The sequence below is a fragment of the Macaca fascicularis genome, chromosome 6 (genome assembly GCF_037993035.2).
Source record: "Macaca fascicularis isolate 582-1 chromosome 6, T2T-MFA8v1.1".
In the NCBI taxonomy this organism is placed as follows: domain Eukaryota; kingdom Metazoa; phylum Chordata; class Mammalia; order Primates; family Cercopithecidae; genus Macaca; species Macaca fascicularis.
In genome coordinates this window covers 915,765-936,987 of record NC_088380.1, presented here as the reverse complement: position 1 = coordinate 936,987, position 21,223 = coordinate 915,765, and the positions used below count along the sequence as shown (strand labels likewise).

At 52.1% G+C, this 21,223-nt stretch overlaps 1 protein-coding gene across 8 annotated transcripts in view; it reads right to left on the bottom strand.

Annotated features, from left to right (window-relative positions):
* CEP72 (centrosomal protein 72) overlaps positions 1 to 16,161 on the bottom strand; it is a 35,523-nt gene extending 19,362 nt beyond the window's left edge. For 5 of the 8 annotated variants that reach the window (XR_012413543.1, XR_012413544.1, XR_001491222.4 and 2 more), the window contains exons 1-4: positions 16,062 to 16,161; positions 8,868 to 8,995; positions 7,788 to 7,980; positions 3,135 to 3,243 (exon numbers count right to left, since the gene is read on the bottom strand). Coding sequence is in view for 2 of the 8 variants with exons in the window: in XM_005556527.5 (XP_005556584.3) it covers positions 3,135 to 3,243; positions 7,788 to 7,980; positions 8,868 to 8,995; positions 16,062 to 16,143 (512 nt within the window). In the remaining 6 variants the exon portion in view is untranslated. Of the gene's footprint in view, positions 1 to 3,134; positions 3,244 to 4,661; positions 7,981 to 8,867; positions 8,996 to 16,061 lie in introns of those variants that run through there. The other 3 variants (XR_012413545.1, XM_073993029.1, XM_073993030.1) reach the window with 2 other exon arrangements.
* Between the last annotated feature and the right edge of the window lie 5,062 nt (positions 16,162 to 21,223).

Here is a 21,223-nt window from a genome sequence, read left to right as displayed (position 1 = left end):
TCCTTTATTCCTATGTGTATTACAACAAAAGAGAAAAAATTTGAAATGATCTCGTAAATCAGAATAAAAATGTATTTGGAGTCGTGTCAGCAAAAAATGGCAGAGAAAAGAGCTCCAAATTCTAGCACTCCATAAAAAGCAACTATATAAAAAACAAGAAAAGGTATCAGAATGAGCTTTTTTGGAACTCAGAACCCAGCTAGCAACTGTGCGGGAAAACAGCCAGCTTTCAGTACAGACTGTGACTGATACTCTAACCTGCCGCGTCCACTCCCCTCTCCCAGCTCAAGAGTAGCTGTGGAAACGCCAGCCTGAGTTCCATGTACAGGTTTAGCAGCCCTGATCCAAAAGTTCAAAATCCGTAACACGCAAAGGAAATGTTAACTAAGAAAAAAGAGAGAAGACACGAGTAACAGACATGAAAGGGGTTATCACCACAGATCCCAGAGACATTACAAGGGAAATGAAAGAATGTGATGAACATCTGTGCCCACTAACGTGACAACTCAGATGAGGTGGACCAATTCCTTGAAAGAAACAATCTGCCACAACAGACAAACTGTAGAGGGTTCTATTAAAGAAATCAAGTCAAGTTAATAACCTTCCGAAACAGAAAGTACCAGGCCGGATGGGCTCACTGTATAGAAGAAATTATACCAATTCTCTGCAGTATCTGCCAGAAGATGGAAGCAGAGAGATGACTTCCTAACTCATTCTATGCGGTCAGCATGACCCTAAAACCAAAACCAAAGACAATACAAGAAAACCACAGGCCAGTATCTCTCATGAATACAGACGCAAAAATCCTCAACAAAAAAATCAGCAAACTGAATCCAACAATCCAACAGAATTTCACACCACAATTAGGCAGGATTTATTCTAGGGATGTACAGCTGGCTCAACATTTATTCCTCTTTCTCTTACAGATAGGGTCTCACTCTGTTACCCATGTTAGGGTGCAGGGGTGCCATCATAGCTCACTGCAGTCTCACACTCCCAGGCTCAGGGGGTCTTCCTGCCTCCCGAGTAGCTGGGACTACAGGCACGCACCGCCATAACCAGTTAATTGAAAAAAAAAAAAAAGTTTTCTTACAGACAGAGTCTCGCTATGTTGTCCAGGCTGGTCTCAAACTCTTGGCCTCAAGCAATCCACCTACCTTGGCCTCCCAAAGCACTAAGATTACAGGTGTGAGCCACTGTGCCTGGCCCGGTTCAACGTTTGAAAATCCTTCACGCCACAGGCTGAAGGAGAAAATCACAAGATCACATCATAGATGCAGAAAAAGCATTTGACAAAATCTAATACCCTTTCATGATGAATCCTTTCAGCAAACTGGGAGAAGGAGGGAGGCTTCTCCACATGAAGACAGCACCCATCGTCCACGGCCAGCAGACGCAAGGCTACGCTGGAAACCAGACGCTCCCAGCAAGACTGAGGGCGAGGCAAGGACGCTCCCTCTCACCAGACTTCCCAACATCACGCTGGAAGCCCCAGATAAGGCAGTAAGACAAGAAAAGGAAATAAAAGGTACACAGATTCGGAAGGAAGGAATAAAACTGTCCCCAGATGACATGATTTTCTATGTGAAAAATGACAAAGAATCCACAAGAAAACCTCATGAAACTAACAAGTGATGACAGCCAGCGTGCAGGATTCCAGGTGTCAGGACTGGCGCTGTGGCCCCCGACCCTCCGCCCCAAAGACATGTTGAAGTCCTTAGCCCACTGCCTCGGAATGCAACCTTTCTTGGAAACAGGGTCTTGGAAACAGCCAATCAAATTACCATGAGGCCATTAAGGTGGGCCCTGATCCACGACCACTGGTGTCCTTCTAAGAAGGGGAAACCTGTAGAGAGACAGGCACGGAGCAGAGATTCTGTGAAGACACACAGGGGACGACGGCTTGTGAGAGCAAGGCTGGAGGGAGGCCCTCTGAGACAGACAACGCCAGCAGCTGCGTAGACCACCAGCAGCCAGGAGGGGCACGGAACAGCTTCTCCCGCACGGCTCACATGAGCAGAAGGTGCAGGTACTAGAGTGCCGCTGTCCAGGCAGCAACTGGTCTGGTCTGAAATGGGGTGGTGCGGGCTGCAGGGCGGGTATCTGAGGGAAGAGGAGATCCTGAGGATGCAGAGCCATACCGGAACAGAAGTCAGCAAAGAATGGCCCAAATCGGGCCCCTGCCTGCGCTGTGGGCAGGCATTTTACGGGCACAGCGTCCTGGCTTCCATACTGCCAATGGCTGCCTCTGCCCTGCAAAGGCAGAGCTAAGAAGATGGGACAGAGGTCACGCAGCCTCCAGGGCCCAAAACATTCACACAAAAAGGCTGACTGACCCCTGCACTAGGAGTTTAAAATGAGTGAAAGCATCTCACACAAGAAAAAAAATGATTTGATTAAAAGCTTCAGACAAGACAAACAGCGCTCAAGAAAGTGTATAATCCAACCACTTCCCACGGCGACGCAGACAGAGTCCCCTGATTTCTGCCCCTTGAATCAACCCATAAACAAAAAAGTCTCTCTAGGGTTTTGGGATACACGTAGATACTATCAACCCAACACAGAAATGCAGGCAGCAGAGCTGGGGCTGCAAGGGGAAGCAGGCCCGGCTCACACACACGCCCACGGTCCCCGGAGGTGGCCTCACCAGCACCAGCCATGGGGAGGGAGACAGGAGGGCGCATCCCAGCACCGTCACAGAAAAGGTGGAGGAGGAAGGAGTCCTCCTCTATCCAGGCAGGTGGGTCCTGCTGAATGTGCTCATGGCCAGAAATGGGATTTGGTTGGATGGACGGCTAAGAAAGTAACTGAAGCAATAGCTACAAGCAGAGGCGATCACAGATGTGAGAACTGCAGTCCTGGGAAGAGGGACATGACAAGCCCTTTCCTGGGTTGATTTCACACATATTACCTTAATCAACAGTTTCAATATTAGAAATAACTCCTAGCAATGCGGAGAACGGGAGAGAGGCCCCGTCCCACCTCCACTGAGTCCCCGCCAGCCGGGCTCTGCTTTCCTCCCTCCTGGCGTCCACCCCTGGAGAACTGGCACACAGGGAACGACATTCAGTTAATCCTCCTGACAGCAGGCCAGTCAGAAACACTCTGGGCATCCATGGCACTTCTGTTCATACCTGCCCTCTTTCAAAGAAGCTGGGACGCTCTCTTTTGAGTCGAGTGAGTCCTCTGATGCAAAATGCAATCGGGAAGCCTTCCGCTCGCTCTCTCTCACGGGGCGATCATCTAGAAGAAAAGGCCACAGAAGACTGCGCAGGTGGCAAGCAGTGGGCGGCTGCATCCACCCTGGGGCATCTGCACAGGGCAGGGTGTCCATCCCCTCAGGGCCAGCCCTGCTCCTGCTGACCTAGTACAGGAATGCTGGGCTCTGGTGGTCCCACAGCTTCCCGGAGATACCCAACATGGTGCCAAGAGGCCGCCTGTCCCTCAGAGCTCACTGCTGCTCAGAGGAGCAGCCGCACACGGATGAGGCTCACACACACTCACATACACACACACTCACATACACTCACACTCACGCATACACGCTTACATATACACGCATACACACGTACACACACGCATACACACACACTCATGCATACACACCTACACACACATACACACATACGCATACACACACATACACACACACCCTTTCTCTAAAGTGCACGCCGGGTGTGAGGTGGGATTCTTAAGTCACACTTGGGTAACCCAAAGAAGCCTCCAGGGAGGGAGGCTGCCCGGCTCATGAGGCTGCACCTTCCAGGGGGCCTTTAGGGTCTGTGCTTAGGGCTGGACCTCAGGGACACGCATGCCCAGGCCTACCCAGAACTTCTGGAGCTTCCTTATGTAAATCCCTGGAGATAAGAAGGTCCCCAGGCCTCCAACCTCGGTGCTCTGGAACTTGTAACACATCTTAGCCCCTACTCGTAATGTTGTTTTTTTTTTTTTTTTTTTGTTTGAGACGGAGTCTCGCTCTGTCTCCCAGGCTGGAGTGCAGTGGCCAGATCTCAGCTCACTGCAAGCTCCGCCTCCCGGGTCCACGCCATTCTCCTGCCTCAGCCTCCCGAGTAGCTGGGACTACAGGCGCCCGCCACCTCACCCGGCTAGTTTTTTTTGTATTTTTTAGTAGAGACGGGGTTTCACCGTGTTAGCCAGGATGGTCTCGATCTCCTGACCTCATGATCCACCCGTCTCGGCCTCCCAAGTGCTGGGATTACAGGCTTTAGCCACCGCGCCCGGCCTCGTAATGTTAAATCTGCGACAAGTTCCCAGTTGCCTCCATTGAGCCTATAGCACACCTCGAAAACTACATAATTACAGTAAGAAATGAGTAACAGCACAACATAATGTGCAAAGCAGAAAAACAGAGGAGTTCTGAAAATCACACAAAGGTGCCAAGTCAGAGGCCTCTGCAACCTGGGGCGCTCTCCACCCAGCACACATGACGCCCCCAGGAGACATGGGCACCAGGAGACCTGCCCTCCCGCAACCTTTCCACCCCGGCCTTCACCCACCCCGCGCTAACGACGCACAGCTCTCTGCCCACCAAGACTTCGCTTCACTTCTGAGTCAGTTCCAAATCCCGCACTCCAAGAACATTTCTCTGGACTGTTGTATAAATTCTAAGGCGGCATGTCTGAAGCCAAATGCAAACTCACCTCCACCCCAAACCCAGCCTCTCCTGCTGGCGCAGTCTCCCCAAACGCTGCCTCCACCTCACACACAGGCCCTTGCTATCTGCCTCCTCCACCACCAGGGCCTTTCCATGACCCATGTGGAGCCAAGGACTGAGCCCCCTCCGGGAGGCACCATGCGGGCGGGAGGCCGTCCCCGGGCCCAGCACCTCCGGGTTCCCGCAGCGCCTCTGACTGCCAGCGCCACTGCTGGAAGCATCTGTCGTGTGCAGGAAGACTGTTGTGTTCCTTCTCTGTAGAAACACTAAGATTCTGAATCTAAAACCTGGATGACAGAGGCGATGATTTAGAACTGAAGATTCCAAAATTTACCCCGAGTAAGGACAGCAGCTTCTGAAACAGACAAACTCAAGTGTTTATGAGTCACTTGGTTAATCAGCCAAATAAATGCCACAAAACAGGCGCTTTTCCCCCCAACCTCTCCCAACTACACTGTGTCTCGGGGGGTCCACTGTCCACTGTGAATGCCTCTCCCAATTACACTGTGTCTCGGGGGGGTCCACCGTGAATCCTCTCCCAACTACACTGTGTCTTGGGGAGTCCACCGTGAATGTCTCTCACAATTCAACAGTGAAATCCTCATTGGGTTTGGAAACAGACACTGTGTCTCGGGGGGTCCACTGTGAATGCCACGGCCCCGTCCCAGTCGGAAGAGTGTCAGGCAGCACAGCCAGGCTCTCAGGCGCCCGCACCACGCATGCACCACACGCTCCCAAGGACGCGCTCCTCGCTGCCAAGAGCTGCAGCACAGAGCTCTATCCACACTGCTCAGGCTTTGGAAGGCCAGCGGCAGGGCCTGTCCAGGGCCCAGCACTTGCCACATGAGCGGGTGAGCCAGGGTCTTCCCTGACAGTGATGCTGGGAGCTAGGTCTCACTTTGGCCACAGAGACGCCCTGAGCGCCTCCCAGCCTTTGCAGAGCAGCAAACGCACCCCCAGTCACTGGCCTCCCATCCGATGCTCCTTCCACTGCCAGCTGCCAGCCCCCAGTGCCCAGGGTGGCTGAGCTCCTGCAGAAGTAAAGTCCACCAGGACCCAGGCCTGCTGTCAGCTCCTCGAGTCACTTTTAGAAGGTCAGAGAAAAGTTGTTTTGATCATTAGTTACTAAAAAATGGTCAAACTGTGGCAGACTGGGGCATTCTCACAAGAGGACTCCTTTACAGATTTCAATCCATACTGCTGACCTACACTGTCACCAAACGGGGAACAGAGGGTGTGTGTGCTGCATGCTGACAGACAGCTCCTTCCAGCACCTCCAGAAACTTCTCCAAGCAGCAAGGCAGTGCCGTGTAAACTGTTAGAATTTGGCCAGCCTCTGGCCCAAGCCTGTAATCCCAGCACTTTGGGAGGCCAGGCTAGGCGGATCACTTCAGGCCAGGAGTTCGAAACCAGCCTGGCCCACATGGCAAAACCCCATCTCTACTAAAAAGACAAAAATCAGCAGGGCATGGTGGCATGTACCTGTAATCCCAGCTACTTGGGAGGCTGAGGCAGGAGTATTGCTTGAGGCGGAGATTACAGTAAGCTGAGATCACGCCACAGAACTCTAGTCTGGGCAATGAAGCGAGACTATGTCTCAAAAATAACATAAAATAAACTGTGAGAATTCCATTTACAAACACGTGTGATCACGTCACCGTCAAGACACCACAGGCCAGTCCTCCCTGTGATGAGGTGACAAGGCACCACATGGGCTCCACGATGGCCAAAGACGGCCTACCCGGTCTACTGACTGAGGCGCTCAGGCGTTCCTCCACCTATTTTCCCACCTCCCGTGTGCAGCTTCACTGACATCACACGGACTTCACGGGGCTGACAGGGTGAGGTCTGCTGGGTGTTCATCTGGTGTGTGGCAAAACCCCAGCTGGCCCTCAGTCCCAATGGGCACGACGGACAGTACCCAGGGGCCGGGCACATCACCCACCGAGGTGCTTTAGCTGTGGGGCCTCCTTCAGCTGCTGTTGACTTGAAATTGACATAAGAATCTCAGTTCTCTAAAAGAACCTGAACGCTCCCCACGGCCGTGGAAAACAGCCTGTTCAGGGCACTCGCAGTGGGGGAAAGTGTTCCGTCCTCTGTGATTCTGTTGGTCTTTTTTTCTAACAAGATAGTCGGGACTCTGTGATTCTTCTGTTTTTGATAAGGTCCTAGGTTCAGAAGGAGGGGCAGGTTTTGAACAGCAGTGCATGGTAGGTCTGACCCTAACAACAGAAATAACCAGTGAACGTTTATAGGCCCCTGGCCATGCCGGGCAGTCTGGGAGCTTACAGATATGAACTCAGGTCTCCCCACCACGACATGTCCACATGGCATTCTTATCCCCCCACTTCACACAGGAGGACTGAGGTAAGAGACCCTGCATCCTCTTCTTCCCCCATGGACTCTGGAGTGTGCCCCTGGGCTGAGGCCCCAGCTCTCTCTCCTGGATCTGTGACTCGGGGTAGGGTCAGCAGAGACACCACCAGGTGCTCACAGCAACAGCAACGATACCTCTGGGGAGGCAGGAGGCAGACGGGAAGGTGACCTGCAGCTGCCCCAACCCAGAGACCCTCCCTACTGGGCACAGCTGTGGGGGCCCTGGAAGTTCTGCCTACAAGACTGTCACGGAAACCCTTTTCTTTCAGGTCCCCTCCCGACCCTGTACCAGCGGCAGGTGTGGGGGACAATGAGCTGCTTGTCCTGTGTGCTTCCTGGGTCCTGGGGCAGAACCAGGCAGCGTCCTGCTGTTTAGCTGCACCTGAGGTGATGCCTGGTGGCTATGCAAGGAAACAGGACAGGAGATGTTCGGAACGTGCCCAAGTCCAACAGCCATGATGCGGAGCGCCGCAACAGGACAGAGCAGCCTGGTCCGGGGCTGTGCTCCCACGGCCCCAGCCCTGCGCCTTCCCAGGCTGCTCACCTTCCAGTACTGTCCTGTCCAGACACAGGGCCACTAGAGCTGTGAGTCTGCAGGAACTCAAGCCATGCACGTAGAAAACCAACTCCTGGTTCCAGGAGGAACCAAGCGCGTGACGCTGAGCACACAGACACCCACGACGACTCCCACACCCCGCGGGGCGGAAGCATGCGCACGGCCCTGCCTAACGCCTACCCAGCTGCCGGAGCTTGGGGAGCAGGTGCACAACAAACAGGCGGTAGTCAGGCTCAACCTTCACCACGGGGTTCAGCCGGAAGTCCACGTCCACGAGCTCGGTTAAGGCGTGGAGCCGAAACACCTCTGCCAAAGAGGAGATGCAGTTGTAGTAGAGATTGAGACTCTCCAATGCAGTCAGGTACTGGATGCCCTGTCAACAGGAAAACACAGTGAATTCGTTCACACTTTAGAAAAGAAACACGCAGTGAAATAAGCCAGCAACACACACTGACCAACAAACTTCATGAACGCATTTGCAATAAACACGTTGTTACCAGGAAAAGTAGAAAAATGAAGCACGTTCTCATCTATGAAGTTCTCTGGGCCTCACGCGGTGAGATGATCGTTTAGGGAAGCCACATGTGCCATGGCGTGATGCAACTAAGCACAGCTAATATCTACTGAGGCCTCAGTGTGCACCAAGCTGAGTGATTTACACACACAATTTCATTTAATCCACACGCCGCTCTACAGGGTGAGAACTGTCAGGGTCTGCCCTTCACAGATGAGAAAGCTGAGGTCTGGGAAGGGGGAAAGAGGCGGCAGCACTGGGTGCAGCCTGGGTGGGGTCCGCATCTGACTTGGAGCAAACTCCCAAGCTGGTGTCAGACGCGGCCTCCATAATGCTCAGGCACCAGGCTCGGGGCAGGCGCATCCCACGGTTCTGTCAGGGCCAATCAGGCCATGGCAGGTGTGCACAGCTTCCCTCACCACCACCTAGGCGTCTCCCTCCGGGGTGACCCTGCCAGGGGCCCAGAGGCAGCCCCAGGCCCACTGTGCTGCCACTCAGTAAGTCTCTGGGGTCTCATTTCATTTCCTTTAAAGATACAACCATCATCATCAGAGGGCTACAACACAACGTAACGCGATGTGTATGAAATGTAGCCCACGGTAAACACAAAAAAACACAACCCCAAGTGTACGGTTTACAGGTGTAAACAGAGGGTTACAAAACACACACCGTTTCTGCTGCAAATGGACTTTCCACTGAGGTTGAGAGCAATAAATCTTCTTTTAAGAAAGAGACCTAAAACTTACCTCCAGACTAACCAAGGAGTTGCGTGAGAGATCCAAAGATTTCAGACCTGTTAAACTCATCAGAGAATGTCCCAGGTGGGTAATCTTCTCTTGGTAAGTTCCAGGAATAGACAATGACTGAAGCTCAGCTGAGAATTAAAAAAAAATTATGAGATTTTAATCTTTTCTTTTGAAAACAATTATTATAATAAAGGTCAAGTTCTTGGTGTTTGGATGTAGAGTAGACACTGACACAGATTCCTGGTTTAATTCAACTTCACTCAGGCTCCCGAACCTTCTCCTCGGCCATCTGCGCCCTTCCTTGTAAAGTACAGTTTAGTGCGGCCAGAACCCCCACCCTCCGTATCTGCTCAGGTTCCCTATCCCCAGATCCCACAGGTGGTGTCTGGTCACCCTGGCCTCTCTTTTGCAATAATCCCGTTCAGTCGGTTTAGCTCAAATCCCCTTACTCCTCATGTGTCCTCTCAGTCATTTTCCACCCACTGCCCCTGCCCTCATCCTCGGCTATGAACTCCCCCTGGTCGCTGCTGTACTTGGAGCTGAGCTCCATCTCTCTTCCCCACTGCAAAATCCCAGCACTGTGACCCCAGGCCCACCTCGATGGCTCTGAATAAAGCCTTCCTCCCCGTGCCTGACGAGGGTCACTCAGAACATTTCTTCCTCCAACAGTACACGTAAAGAGACTGAGAGACAAATGCTAACACGTGTCCTATTGTGGAATAAATCCCTTTACTTTCCCTCTTACACATTTCTGTATTTTCAGCTTTTCTTAGAGAGATATGTATCCTCGTAATCTGAAAAAGGCACCTAGAACCCAGTACAACTCCTTTGGAGTTGGACTATCAGCACTGACGAGCAAGGAATGTACCTGAAGTTTCAGCTTATGTTTATCTCTGCAGTACCTCCAGGCCACACGCTTCTTCCCACCTTTACTGCCTCCAAAACCACCTCTCCCCAGGAACCCCCAATTCATCTCCCGCCCCCACTCCGGCTGCTGAGTTCCGTCACGCCTTGCAGCCATCACCATCCGAAACCCACTAGTCGGGTAGCCTGTCTGCTGGCCTCCTCTTACACCTGTGGTCGGGCTGTGCAAGCTCCATGCACCCTGCAAGCCTCTGCAACGTGCACTCATAAGCAGTCATTAGATCAACGTTAACTACAAGATCAAAGTTTCCACAATCAAAAAGACAGTTTAGATCTGAATACACCAACACTTTCCCAGGAACATTTATGTTTTAGAATATATTTTGGGTTTTTTGTTTTTGTTTTGAGATGGAGTCTTACTCTGCTGCCCAGGCTGGAGTGCAGTGGTGTGACCTCGGCTCACTGCAACCTCCACCTCCTAGGTTCAAGTGATTCTCCTGCCTCAGTCTCCTGAATAGCTAGGATTACAGGGACTTGCCACCACATCCCACTAATTTGTGTGTTTTTAGTACAGATGGGGTTTCTACTAAAACCCCATGTTTCCCTGTTTCCTCACGTAGCCCTCGGGCATCATCTCAGACGCAGCTAAACAGCAGGACGCTGCGTGGTTCTGCCCCACTTGCAGGCACACAGGACAAGCAGCTCATTGTCCCCTACACCCTGCCACCAGGACAGGGTCAGGAGGGGACAAGGTGCAGTGACTTTTGGCTCATGTTCCCGAAAGAAAAGCATTCCGTGACAGTCTTGTGGTTTCCTGACCATGTTGGCCAGGCTGGTCTCAAACTCCTGACCTCCAGTGATCCATCCACCTCAGCCTCCCAAAGTGCTGGGACTACAGGCATGAGCCACTACGCCCAACCAGAATATGTTCTGATTAAATTTACAATTTGGTTTGAGCTCCTCCAGTTCCAGGCAAGATGGAGGGGACACATTTCACCCTGCTCCTCTCGCATATCAGACCCACCGCCCTGGAGGAAAATATATGGAACAAGCACTGGCGGACTGCAATGAACAGAAGCCAACCGGCCACGGGCCTCGGCACTCGAGAGGTAACCCAGCACTGAGGCCCTGGGTTGACTCTGGGGTTTTGTTTATGTTTGTTTACTACACATCCCACTCCGGGTGCCACAAAAGCTGGCAGCCCAGAAACACCAAAAGACCAAAAACCGTAAGCCTGCTCTCGATGGCCAAAGGACCAGGAGGGGCCTGGCAGGACAGAGTCTCTTCACATCACCAGCCCTCCTGCAAGCAAACCCACACACACATACACAACCACACACACACACAAACACCCCTCGTCCACCTGGCTTTGCGTAGCAGCCAGCACTGGGGTGTGAGAATGGATCCTGACTGCTGTCCCGGCTGGCTAGAACGAGGTGGTGCCCTTCACCCTCCCAGCCAGTAGGGTCTGCCAGAGCCTGTGGGTGAGGCAGGAGCCCCACGACTGTCCCGGCAATGAGGCTGCACCCAGCAGGCTTGAGTGAGGAATCTTCTCAAGTAATGGGATTTAAACAGGAAGCAGAGCCTCATGACATCATACCCAGCATGTCCACAATACGATAAAAAATGACCAAGAACCAGAAAAATGGCAATTTGAATGAGAAAACACAGTCAATCAACAGATACCACCAACAGAGAACACAGAATTCAGGTCTAACAAGGATTTTAAAGTGACTGTCATAAAAAATACTTCAAAGAGCAATTACAAACACTTGAGACAAAGGAAAAACTAGTCTTAGCAAAGAAACAGAAGATATAAAGAAGAAACTAATAGAAATTTCAAAGAAAAATACAATAACAAAAAATCACAAGAGCAGTTTAACAGCAAAATGGAGATGACAGATGAAAACCATAAAACTGTAAAGAAGGCCGGGCACAATGGCTCACACCTGTAATTCCAGCACTTCGGGAGGCAGAGGTAGGTGGATCACAAGGTCAGGAGATCGAGACCATCCTGGCTAACATGGTGAAACCCCATCTCTACTAAAAAAATTACAAAAAATTAGCTGGGCATGGTGGTGGGTGCCTGTAGTCCCAGCTACTTGGGAGGCTGAGGCAGGAGAATGGCATGAACCCAGGAAGCAGAGCTTGCAGTGAGCTGAGATCGTGCCACTGCACTCCAGACTGGGAGAGAGAGTGAGACTCTGTCTCAAAAAAGAAAAAAAAAACTCTAAAGAAAAACTAAGAGAACCTGTCACAAGCAGACCTGCCCTAAGACAATCGCTGAAGACATTTTTTCAAATATAAAGGAAAGACAAAAGAAAGAAATCTAGAGCATCGTGGAATGAAGAAAAAATAACGGAACAGAGAAACATACAGATAAATACATTTCCTCCTGAGTTACTGAAAAGGCTAGGTGTTTTAAAAAAAATCATAATATTAATATGGTTCTCAAGGTATGCAGAGAAAATACTTCAGACAACTAAATTGTAAAGGGGAGAGGATAGAGACCTAAATGGTGATAAAGTTTCCATATTTCACTCAGAAGTAGTAAAATGTCTGTACAAGTAAACTGTGCTGAATTACATAAGTATATTGTAATTTGTATAGCCACCACTATGAAAACCATACAAGGAGACATACACCAAAACATAACTGATAAATCAATTATGATACTAAAAATATTCGAGTAAGTCACAGGAGGCAGGAAAAGGGACGCAGAAGGAAAAAACACAGGAAACAATCAAAAAACAATAAAATGGCACACTTAAGTTCTAATATTTAACAATTATATTAAATGTAAATGGCCTAAAACACTACTACAAGACAGAGATTAGCAGAGTGAATAAAAATAATGAACCAGGAAACTAATTTCAAATATAAAGATACAGGTAGGTTAAAAGTTCAAAGTAAATGGATAGGAAAAGATATGCCATGCAAAAACCAATCAAAAGAAGCTACAGTAATATCAAATAAGCAGATGTCTCAACAAACAAAACTACCAGGAAAAAAGAGGACCAAGAGCCAGGCACGGTGGTTCACACTTGTTATCCCAGCACTCTGGGAGCCCGGTGGATCACCTGAGGTCAGGAGTCCGAGACCAGCCTGCCCAACATGGCGAAACCCCATCACTACTAAAAATACAAAAATTAGCCGGGCGTGGTGGCAGGTGCCTGTAATCCTAGCTACGTGGGAAGCTGAGGCAGGAGAATTGTGTGAACCTGGGAGGCAGAGGTTGTAGTGACCCAAAGTCGTGCCACTGCACTCCAGCCTGGGCAACAAGGAGGAAACTCTGTCTCAAAAAAAAAAAAAAAAAAAAAGTGGAAGACTACATATACTAAAAGGGTCAGTCCACTAAGAAGATATAAAAATCCTAGATATTCAATTCAACAAATAACAGGGCTTCAAAACATATAAAGTGAAAAAAGAAATAGACAAATCCACAAGTACAGTTAAGGGTTCAAGACCCCTCTCTCAGTCATTAATAGAGTCACTAGACAGAAAATCAGCAAGGATACAGAAGAATTGAACAATACCATCAACAAACAGGATCTAATTGATATTTATGTATTTACATAACAGTCCACTCAACAACAGAATACACACACATTCAAGAAAAAAAAAAAACTCTAAAGAAAAACTAAGAGAACCTGTCACAAGCAGACCGGCCCTAAGACAATTGCTGAAGACATTTTTTCAAATATAAAGGAAAGACAAAAGAAAGAAACCTAGAGCATCGTGGAATGAAGAAAAAATAACAGAACAGAGAAACATACAGATCACAAGAGCAGTTTAATAGCAAAATGGAGATGACAGATGAAAACCGTAAAACTGTAAAGAAGGGCAGGCACAGTGGCTCACGCCTGTAATTCCAGCACTTCGGGAGGCAGAGGCAGGCGGATCACAAGGTCTGGAGATCGAGACCATCCTGGCTAACACGGTGAAACCCCATCTCTACTAAAAAAAATACAAAAAATTAGCTGGGCATGGTGGTGGGCACCTGTAGTCCCAGCTACTTGGGAGGCTGAGGCAGGAACATTCAACAATATAGACCAGATGCTGGATCATAAAACAAACCCTGACAAATTTAAAAGAATTAAAATCATACAGATTATGCTCTAGCCATAATGTAATCACACAGAAAAATAACAGGAAAATCTCCAAACACATGGAACCTTAAAAACATACTCCTTAAAAATCCACAGGTCAGGCCAGGCACGGTGGCTCACATCTGTAATCCCAGCACTTTGGGAGGCAGAGGCGGGCAGATCACAAGGTCAGGAGATTGAGACCATCCTGGCTAACACAGTGAAACCCCGACTCTACTAAAAAATAAAAAATAAAAAAAATTAGCCAGGCGTGGTAGGGAGCGCCTGTAGTCTCAGCTACTCAGGAGGCTGAGGCAGAAGAATGGCATAAACATAAAAAAAAAAAAAAGCTGTCAGTGAGCCAAGATTGTGCCACTGCACTCCAGACTGGGTGACAGAGCAAGACTCCGTATAAAAATAAATAAATAAATAAATAAATAAATAAAACCACATGTCAAACAGGAAGTATCGAGGGAAATTCTTAAAATATGCTGAACTGGATGAAAATTAAAATACAACATAACAAAATTTGTGGATACAGATAAAGTAGTGCTTAGAGAGAAACTTGTGGCACTATTTATAATAGAAAATAAGAAAGTCTCAAACCAATCATCTACATTTTTGCCTCAAGAATCTAGAAAAAGTATAAAATAAATGCAAAGCAAGCAGAAAGAACGAAATTTTAAAAATCAGAAATCACTGCCACAGGATCACATGGACTTTGTCACGATGTTACTGTTCCCCTTAACCACTCCACAGAGAACTACTCTACAGATTATTGGACATTATAAAACATTAAGTTTTCCATTTGAGATATTCTTTGAGGACCTGGGGACTGATGCCATCTGGTCTAAAGGACTCCACAAGCGGATTCACCAAAGAATGCAGTTTCCACACCCTGATAATTCCATGGCCCTTACCTCGACCAACTGACAACATCAATTTTCCAGCCCCTCACAATCCTGTTCCTTTCAAGACCCCAGCTCAGGCTGGGCGTGGTGGCTCATGCCTGTAATCCCAGCACTTTGGGAAGCCAAGGCAGGTGGATCACCTGAGATCAGGAGCTCAAGACCAGCCTGGCCAAGATGGTGAAACACTGTCTCTACTAAATATACAAAAAATTAGCCGGGCTTGGTGGCGTGCACTTGTAATCCCAGCTACTCAGGAGGCTGAGGCAGGAGAATCACTTGAACCTGGGAGGTGGAGGTTGCAATGAGCTGAGATTATGCAACTGCACTCCAGCCTGGACGACAGAGTGAGACTCCGTCTCAAAAAAAACCAAAAAACCCAGCTCAGATCTCCTTGGGGAGATGGATTGAGGCCTCCTTCCACCTCCCTGCTGGGCTCCTGCCAGCATTAAACTCTTTCTCTGCTGCAAACCCTGCTGTCTCAGTGTATTGGCCTGTGGCCCCACAGCACCTGACTGAACCTGTTGGTCCAGTAACACCTGCAGACCACACAGAGACATTCACAGGCTAAGAACAGAACCCCAGGAACAACTCTGCACACACACTCCACAAGTTAGCTCAAATAAGCCAACTCCGCAAAACCCCACACAGCCAAGACTCAAGGTGAACTAATAATACGAACGGTTCTCTGACAACCAGAGATACAGAATTGGTCATTTAAAAGCTTCAAAACCAGAAATTGACATGTCCATATGGTTTCACTGGAAAATTCCACAAAACATTCAAACAATGAGCACAAACTCTACAGAACCTCTTCTAAATATGAGAAGGCAACACTTCTCAACAGTTTATGAGCTCGGCTTCCCCCTGACGCCAAAACCAGACAAAAACAGGCCAAAAAGAAGGCAACCGGCCACCAACATCCTCAAGAAGGCCAAGCCCAACAATCAGCATAATGGGCCCAGGAGAACCCGGGAGAGGGGTCCCCAGCGGGAGGGCGGGCTGCGCTCCTGGAGAGCAAGGCTGGCTCTCTCTCCTCAGCGCATATAACCGCCAGTCACGGTACCACAATGACCCGATAGACAAGCAGGAGCCGCGACTCCGGGACCGGAACGCGGGCAGGGGCCGCACCTGGGCACGAGGGGCGGGGTCCTCACCTGGGCGCGCGCGCCCCGCCCTCCCGCCCGAGACCGTTCCGGACGCCCGCGGCGCCTGCGCAGAGGAGCCCCACCTGCCCACGGTCTGCCGCCCAGGCAACCAGGCGCGGCCGCCCCGGGAAGCTCGGTACCCACCCCCCGCCACCCTCACGCTTGCACCCCCGCCCGCTGGCGCACCCAGGTCGCGGTGAGGCCCTAGTCCGCTCTTCGCCCGGACCGCCTCCTCGCTCAGCACCAGCCGCGGACCAGCCCGCGCCATGTTTCAAACGAAGCCCTCGGACGGCGCCTGCGCGGCGGGCGGGGCAAGGCTAAGAGAGGGGCGGGACCTGCGTGGGCAGAACCAAGAGTCTGGCGGGACGGGGCGGGGCCTGCGCGGCGGGGCGGGGAGAGGGGCCGGGCTAGGGGGCGGGACCTGCGTGGGCGGAACCAAGAGCCTGGCCGGGAGGGGCTCCTGAATGGCGGTTCTCCCAGGCACTTGGCTCCGCCACCCCAGCCCCCGCCCCAGATAGCGCCCCGTCTAGGCTTCCCTGGGCGCTGCCGCCTTCTAGGCCCGGGTCCTTGACACACGCCGTGTCCTCCCGGGGAAAGCCCGAGTAGGCGCGGTGGAATCGCGGCTGCTGGTGCGCATGGGGACCCTTCCCCATTCACACTCCGCTCCCACCCTGAACCCCGCGCCCCGGGGATCCCCGACTCTCTTAGACTCCCCGCCACCCGACCCCCACGCAGGGACCCCTCCAGACCCCCCAGTACCCGCCCGGGGCCTTGTCTGCTGCACCTCCCGTCGAGCCCCGGGCCTCGCAGAGGTGGGCGGGAGCTGAGCTGCTCCCCAGCCAGTCACTCCCCACAGCCGGTCTTTCTGCACCCCAGAACCTCCAGAGATGTCACCGGCCCAGCGTTGTGGCTCATGGCTGACCGCGCCCTGGAGGGTCTCCCTGTGATTATCCCTGTGAGGTCCTTCTACAGAGCTTTCAAGGAAGACAGAGTTCAGCCTGTTCATTGGGAAGACTTTAATCCCGCTCAGGACATCTACTGTGTCACTGTACCACTGTGACCCAGCGCCTCATGGAGTGAGTCCAAAGCCCTAGGGGTGTCCCCTCCCCGCCTTTCTCCTGGTGTCTAGGGGGCACCCAGAAACCCTCACCTCAGATTAGACCAGCTCGTTGGCAACATCCCTGGTATTTCACAGCCTGGGGAGTCATACACAAGGCAGGGTAGTGGGGGTACGTATGGTGGTAGTAGATGAGGGGTATACACAGAGGGTGTACACAGGGAGTGTGTACACAGGAAGTGTGTAGGGATATGTGTAGAGGGTGTACACGGGTGTGTGTGCACAGAGTGTGTATAGAGGGTGTGTGCAGGGGCTGTACACTGGGTTGTGTGCAGATGGTGTAGGGGAGTGTGTAGGGGGTGTGTGCAGGGAGTGTGTGTGGATGGTGTAGGGGAGTGTGTAGGGGGTGTGTGCAGAGGTTGTACACGGGGTGTGCAGTAAGTGTACTCAGAATGTGTGCAGGGAGTGTGTGGATGGTGTAGGGGAGTGTGTAGGGGGTGTGTGTGGATGGTGTAGGGGAGTGTGTAGGGGGTGTTTGCAGGGAGTGTGTAGGGGAGTGTGTAGGGGTTGTGTGCAGGTAATGTGTGTGGATGGTGTAGGGGAGTGTGTAGGGGTTGTGTGCAGGGAGTGTGTGTGGATGGTGTAGGGGAGTGTGTAGGGGTTGTGTGCAGGTAGTGTGTGTGGATGGTGTAGGGGAGTGTGTAGCGGGTGTGTGCAGAGGTTGTACACAGGGTGTGCAGTAGGTGTACTCAGAATGTTTGCAGGGAGTGTGTGTGGATGGTGTAGGGGAGTGTGTAGCGGGTGTGTACAGAGGTTGTACATGGGGTGTGCAGTAGGTGTACTCAGAATGTTTGCAGGGAGTGTGTGTGGATGGTGTAGGGGAGTGTGTAGTGGGTGTGTGCAGAGGTTGTACACAGGGTGCAGTAGGTGTACTCAGAATGTTTGCAGGGAGTGTGTGTGGATGGTGTAGGGGAGTGTGTAGCGGGTGTGTACAGAGGTTGTACATGGGGTGTGCAGTAGGTGTACTCAGAATGTGTGCAGGGAGTGTGTGCAGAAGGTGTACATGGGGTGTATGCAGGAGGAGTGTGCAGAGGGTGTACATGTAGGGGGTGTGTGCAGAGAGTATACACAAGGAGTGTGTACAGAGGATGCACACAGGGTCTGTGCAGGGTGTGTGCAGGGACTATGTGCGGGGGTGTGTGCAACAGTGTGTGCAGGAGGTTTGTGCAGAGGGTGTGCAGGGGTATACACAGGGTGTGTGCAGGAGATGTGTGCATAGGTGTGTGCAGGGGGTATACACGGTGTGTGAAGGTGTGTACGGAGGTGTGTGCAGGGAGTATACACAGGGTGTGTGTAGGAGGTGTCTGCAGAGGTGTGTGCAGGAGGTGTGTGCAGGGGATATGTGCAGGGAGTGTACACAGGTTGTGTGCAGAGGCTATGTGCAGGGAGAGTGTGTGCAGAGGTGTGTGCAGGGGGTATACACAGGATTGTGCAAGAGGCGTGTGCAGGAGGTGTGTGCAGGGGATATGTGCAGGAGTGTACACAGGCTGTGTGTAGAGGTTATGTGCAGGGGGAGTGTGTACAGAGGTGTGTGCAGGGGGTGTACACAGTGGGTGGTGGCAGACGGTGGATGCAAGGCTGCATCTGGTCAGCCCAGGACGTTCTCTTGGTCCAGTGGTGTTAGAGCACATTTGGCCAGATTGCCTCATCAGATATTTGACAAGCTGCAAACCTGAGGGCATGCTGGTGTCCGAGGGTGCCTCTGTGCTGACCTCAGCATGTGCAGCAAGAGCCAAGGCACGGCAGCCTGGCCCATCTCAGGCAGGTGCTCTGTGGGAGGATGGCTGTCTCCACCGACAATCCAGGGAGGTCAGCAAGGAGGAGCCCTGAGCTGGACTTGAGAGCTGTGGGAGCTGATGGCCCTCCTGGTCTCTGCCACAGCCCTTAGGTTGTGGGACACACAGCGTCATATTTAATCACCGTTCATGGGGCCTGCTGAGCACTCAGCATTCCTGAGTGCAGATTGTCACATAACTTCCCAAAAATTGCAAACCCAGATATGGCTCCATGACCCCTCCTGCAAGACTGTGAAGGAGTTCAGGGCACAGCTGAGCCCTCACACCCCCAGCCCCATCACTGCTCCTGGTGTGCACTGAGTGGAACTCTGTCCAGCCAGGAGACAGAGAATAGTGGAGAGCATCCCAGCTCTTCAGAAGTACACAGCGGCAAACTAAAGGCCTCATGGGCCCTCACTCAACAGCAGTGGATTTTCAGGGCATAATACAGGCCCCAAACACTGAGCCTCTTCCTCCTGGGCAGGTACCTGGCTGGTCAGACAGGGCAGGGCAGGGGTGAGTGGGACCTCAGTGGGCAGCCGGTCCAGGACAGAACCACACAGGGATGTGATGGAAGTGCCGATGGGAACTTTGAAAACAATGCAAGTATCCCAGCTTCACTGTAGAAAACATAGACACTACAGGCCGGGCATTGTGGCTCACGCCTGTAATCCCAGCACTTTGGGAGGCTGAGGCGGGCGGATCATGAGGTCAGGAGATGGAGACCATCCTGGCTAACACGGTGAAACCCCGTCTCTACTAAAAATACAAAAAATTAGCCGGGCGTGGTGGCGGGCACCTGTAGTCCCAGCTATTCGGGAGGCTGAGGCAGGAGAATGGCGTGAACCCGGGAGGTGGAGCTTGCAGTGAGCCGAGATTGGGCCACTGCACTCCAGCCTGGGCGACAGAGCGAGACTCCGTCTCAAAAAAAAAAAAAAAAGAAAAGAAAACATAGACACTACAGAAGGGCACCAAGATTTGATATGCCGCCCTACTGAGTTAACCCACACTAACATGCCCACATGTATCCTGCAGGTGTTTCTCAAGCCTGTGCATATTGACAGTCATGAGGTTATGCTAAGCATTGCCGTATGTATCTGCCACTATGTAGTCTTCAACGTTGTTTATTAAACACTTTTAATGGTCACGTTAGATCATAAACCAAACCCAACTTTATTATCCTGTCTTCTGCGGCTGAACGTTGTGTCTGTCTCCTCTTCCTCATGGTGCTTACCTTGGTTGTCCACATCGTGAAGATCCACGGAGGCGTGGGAGCCTTCTGGCCTGGAGTGGGGCCGCAAAAGCAGAGAGCCGCGGAGAAGCCTGGAAAGCGGAAACAGGGGCTGAAGTAGCTGGGCTGGGCCCCATCAGCCCCGTGGCAGCGGCACCTGCACAGGCCTGAGGTCCCCAGCAGCAGGGATGCTGTCTGTGGGCCCAGGGCTCCTCCACGGCTTTGGGGGCTTCCTGCCAGAGGAGGGGGCTGGTTCTCCTGGGAGGGGCCCCAAGACAGGAGTCCCCAGACCTGGGCACGCCTCACCTCGGGTGGGGCCCCAACGCTTCAGCGGGTCTCGCTGGCATCCCTAAACCTAGACCAGAGGAAAGTGCGTTGTGCCATGATCACCACGACCCCTCCCCATCCCAGCACACGCTCCCATGACGCACCATGATCACAATGACCCCATGGGCTACCTGCCACTCCCAAGGACTAATGGAGGCCTCTGTCCCCAGGTTCTAACCTGGGTTCCTCACAGGGCACCAGCCCTCAGACCCAGTTAAAGTCTGGAGCAGCTCTTTAGGCCCACAGGCCCAGGCTGCTGTGGCAGGACCCAGGCAGGAGAGGCTCTCCGTGTGCTGTCTCCCCGACAGGTGCCCCTCCATAGCTTTCTAGAACATTCCAGGGAGGCTCCCAGGCCCTGAGCCTCAATCTTCAAGCCTGTGGGTCCCAGACTGCAGGCTCAGTGGGCCCTACAGAGACTAGGCCAGCGGAAGGAAACAGGGAGACCCACGTGGTCAGAGAGGAGGGCTGGAGGTGCAGCCTGAGGGGCCGCCTCTGACCTTTAAATGGAGTGGGGGTGGGAGGAGGCTTCAATGTGCAGTGAGGGGACTTGAGAGGGAAATGGGGGTCTCCACCCACCCCAGGGACGGGCACTCACCCCAGGCCCACCCAGCTCACAGCATCCAAGCCAGGGCTACGTAGAGCGGCTGCACCCAACCCCAGCTGCCGCTGGGCGCCTGAGCCAAGCTCGGAGATGCGTCCTGCGTTGTCCTCTCTCCACCCTGTGTTGAGAAGAAGACACGGGCGTCCAGCGTGGCCAGGCTGGACATCCACAGGCTAGCAGAGCAGCCTCGCCCATGCTCATGTGGCCAGTGGAACTCGCGGCACACACCTTCGCACTGTCACGCTCAGTTCACGTGTGTACACGCTCACAGCCACAGCACAGTCAGTTCACACACCT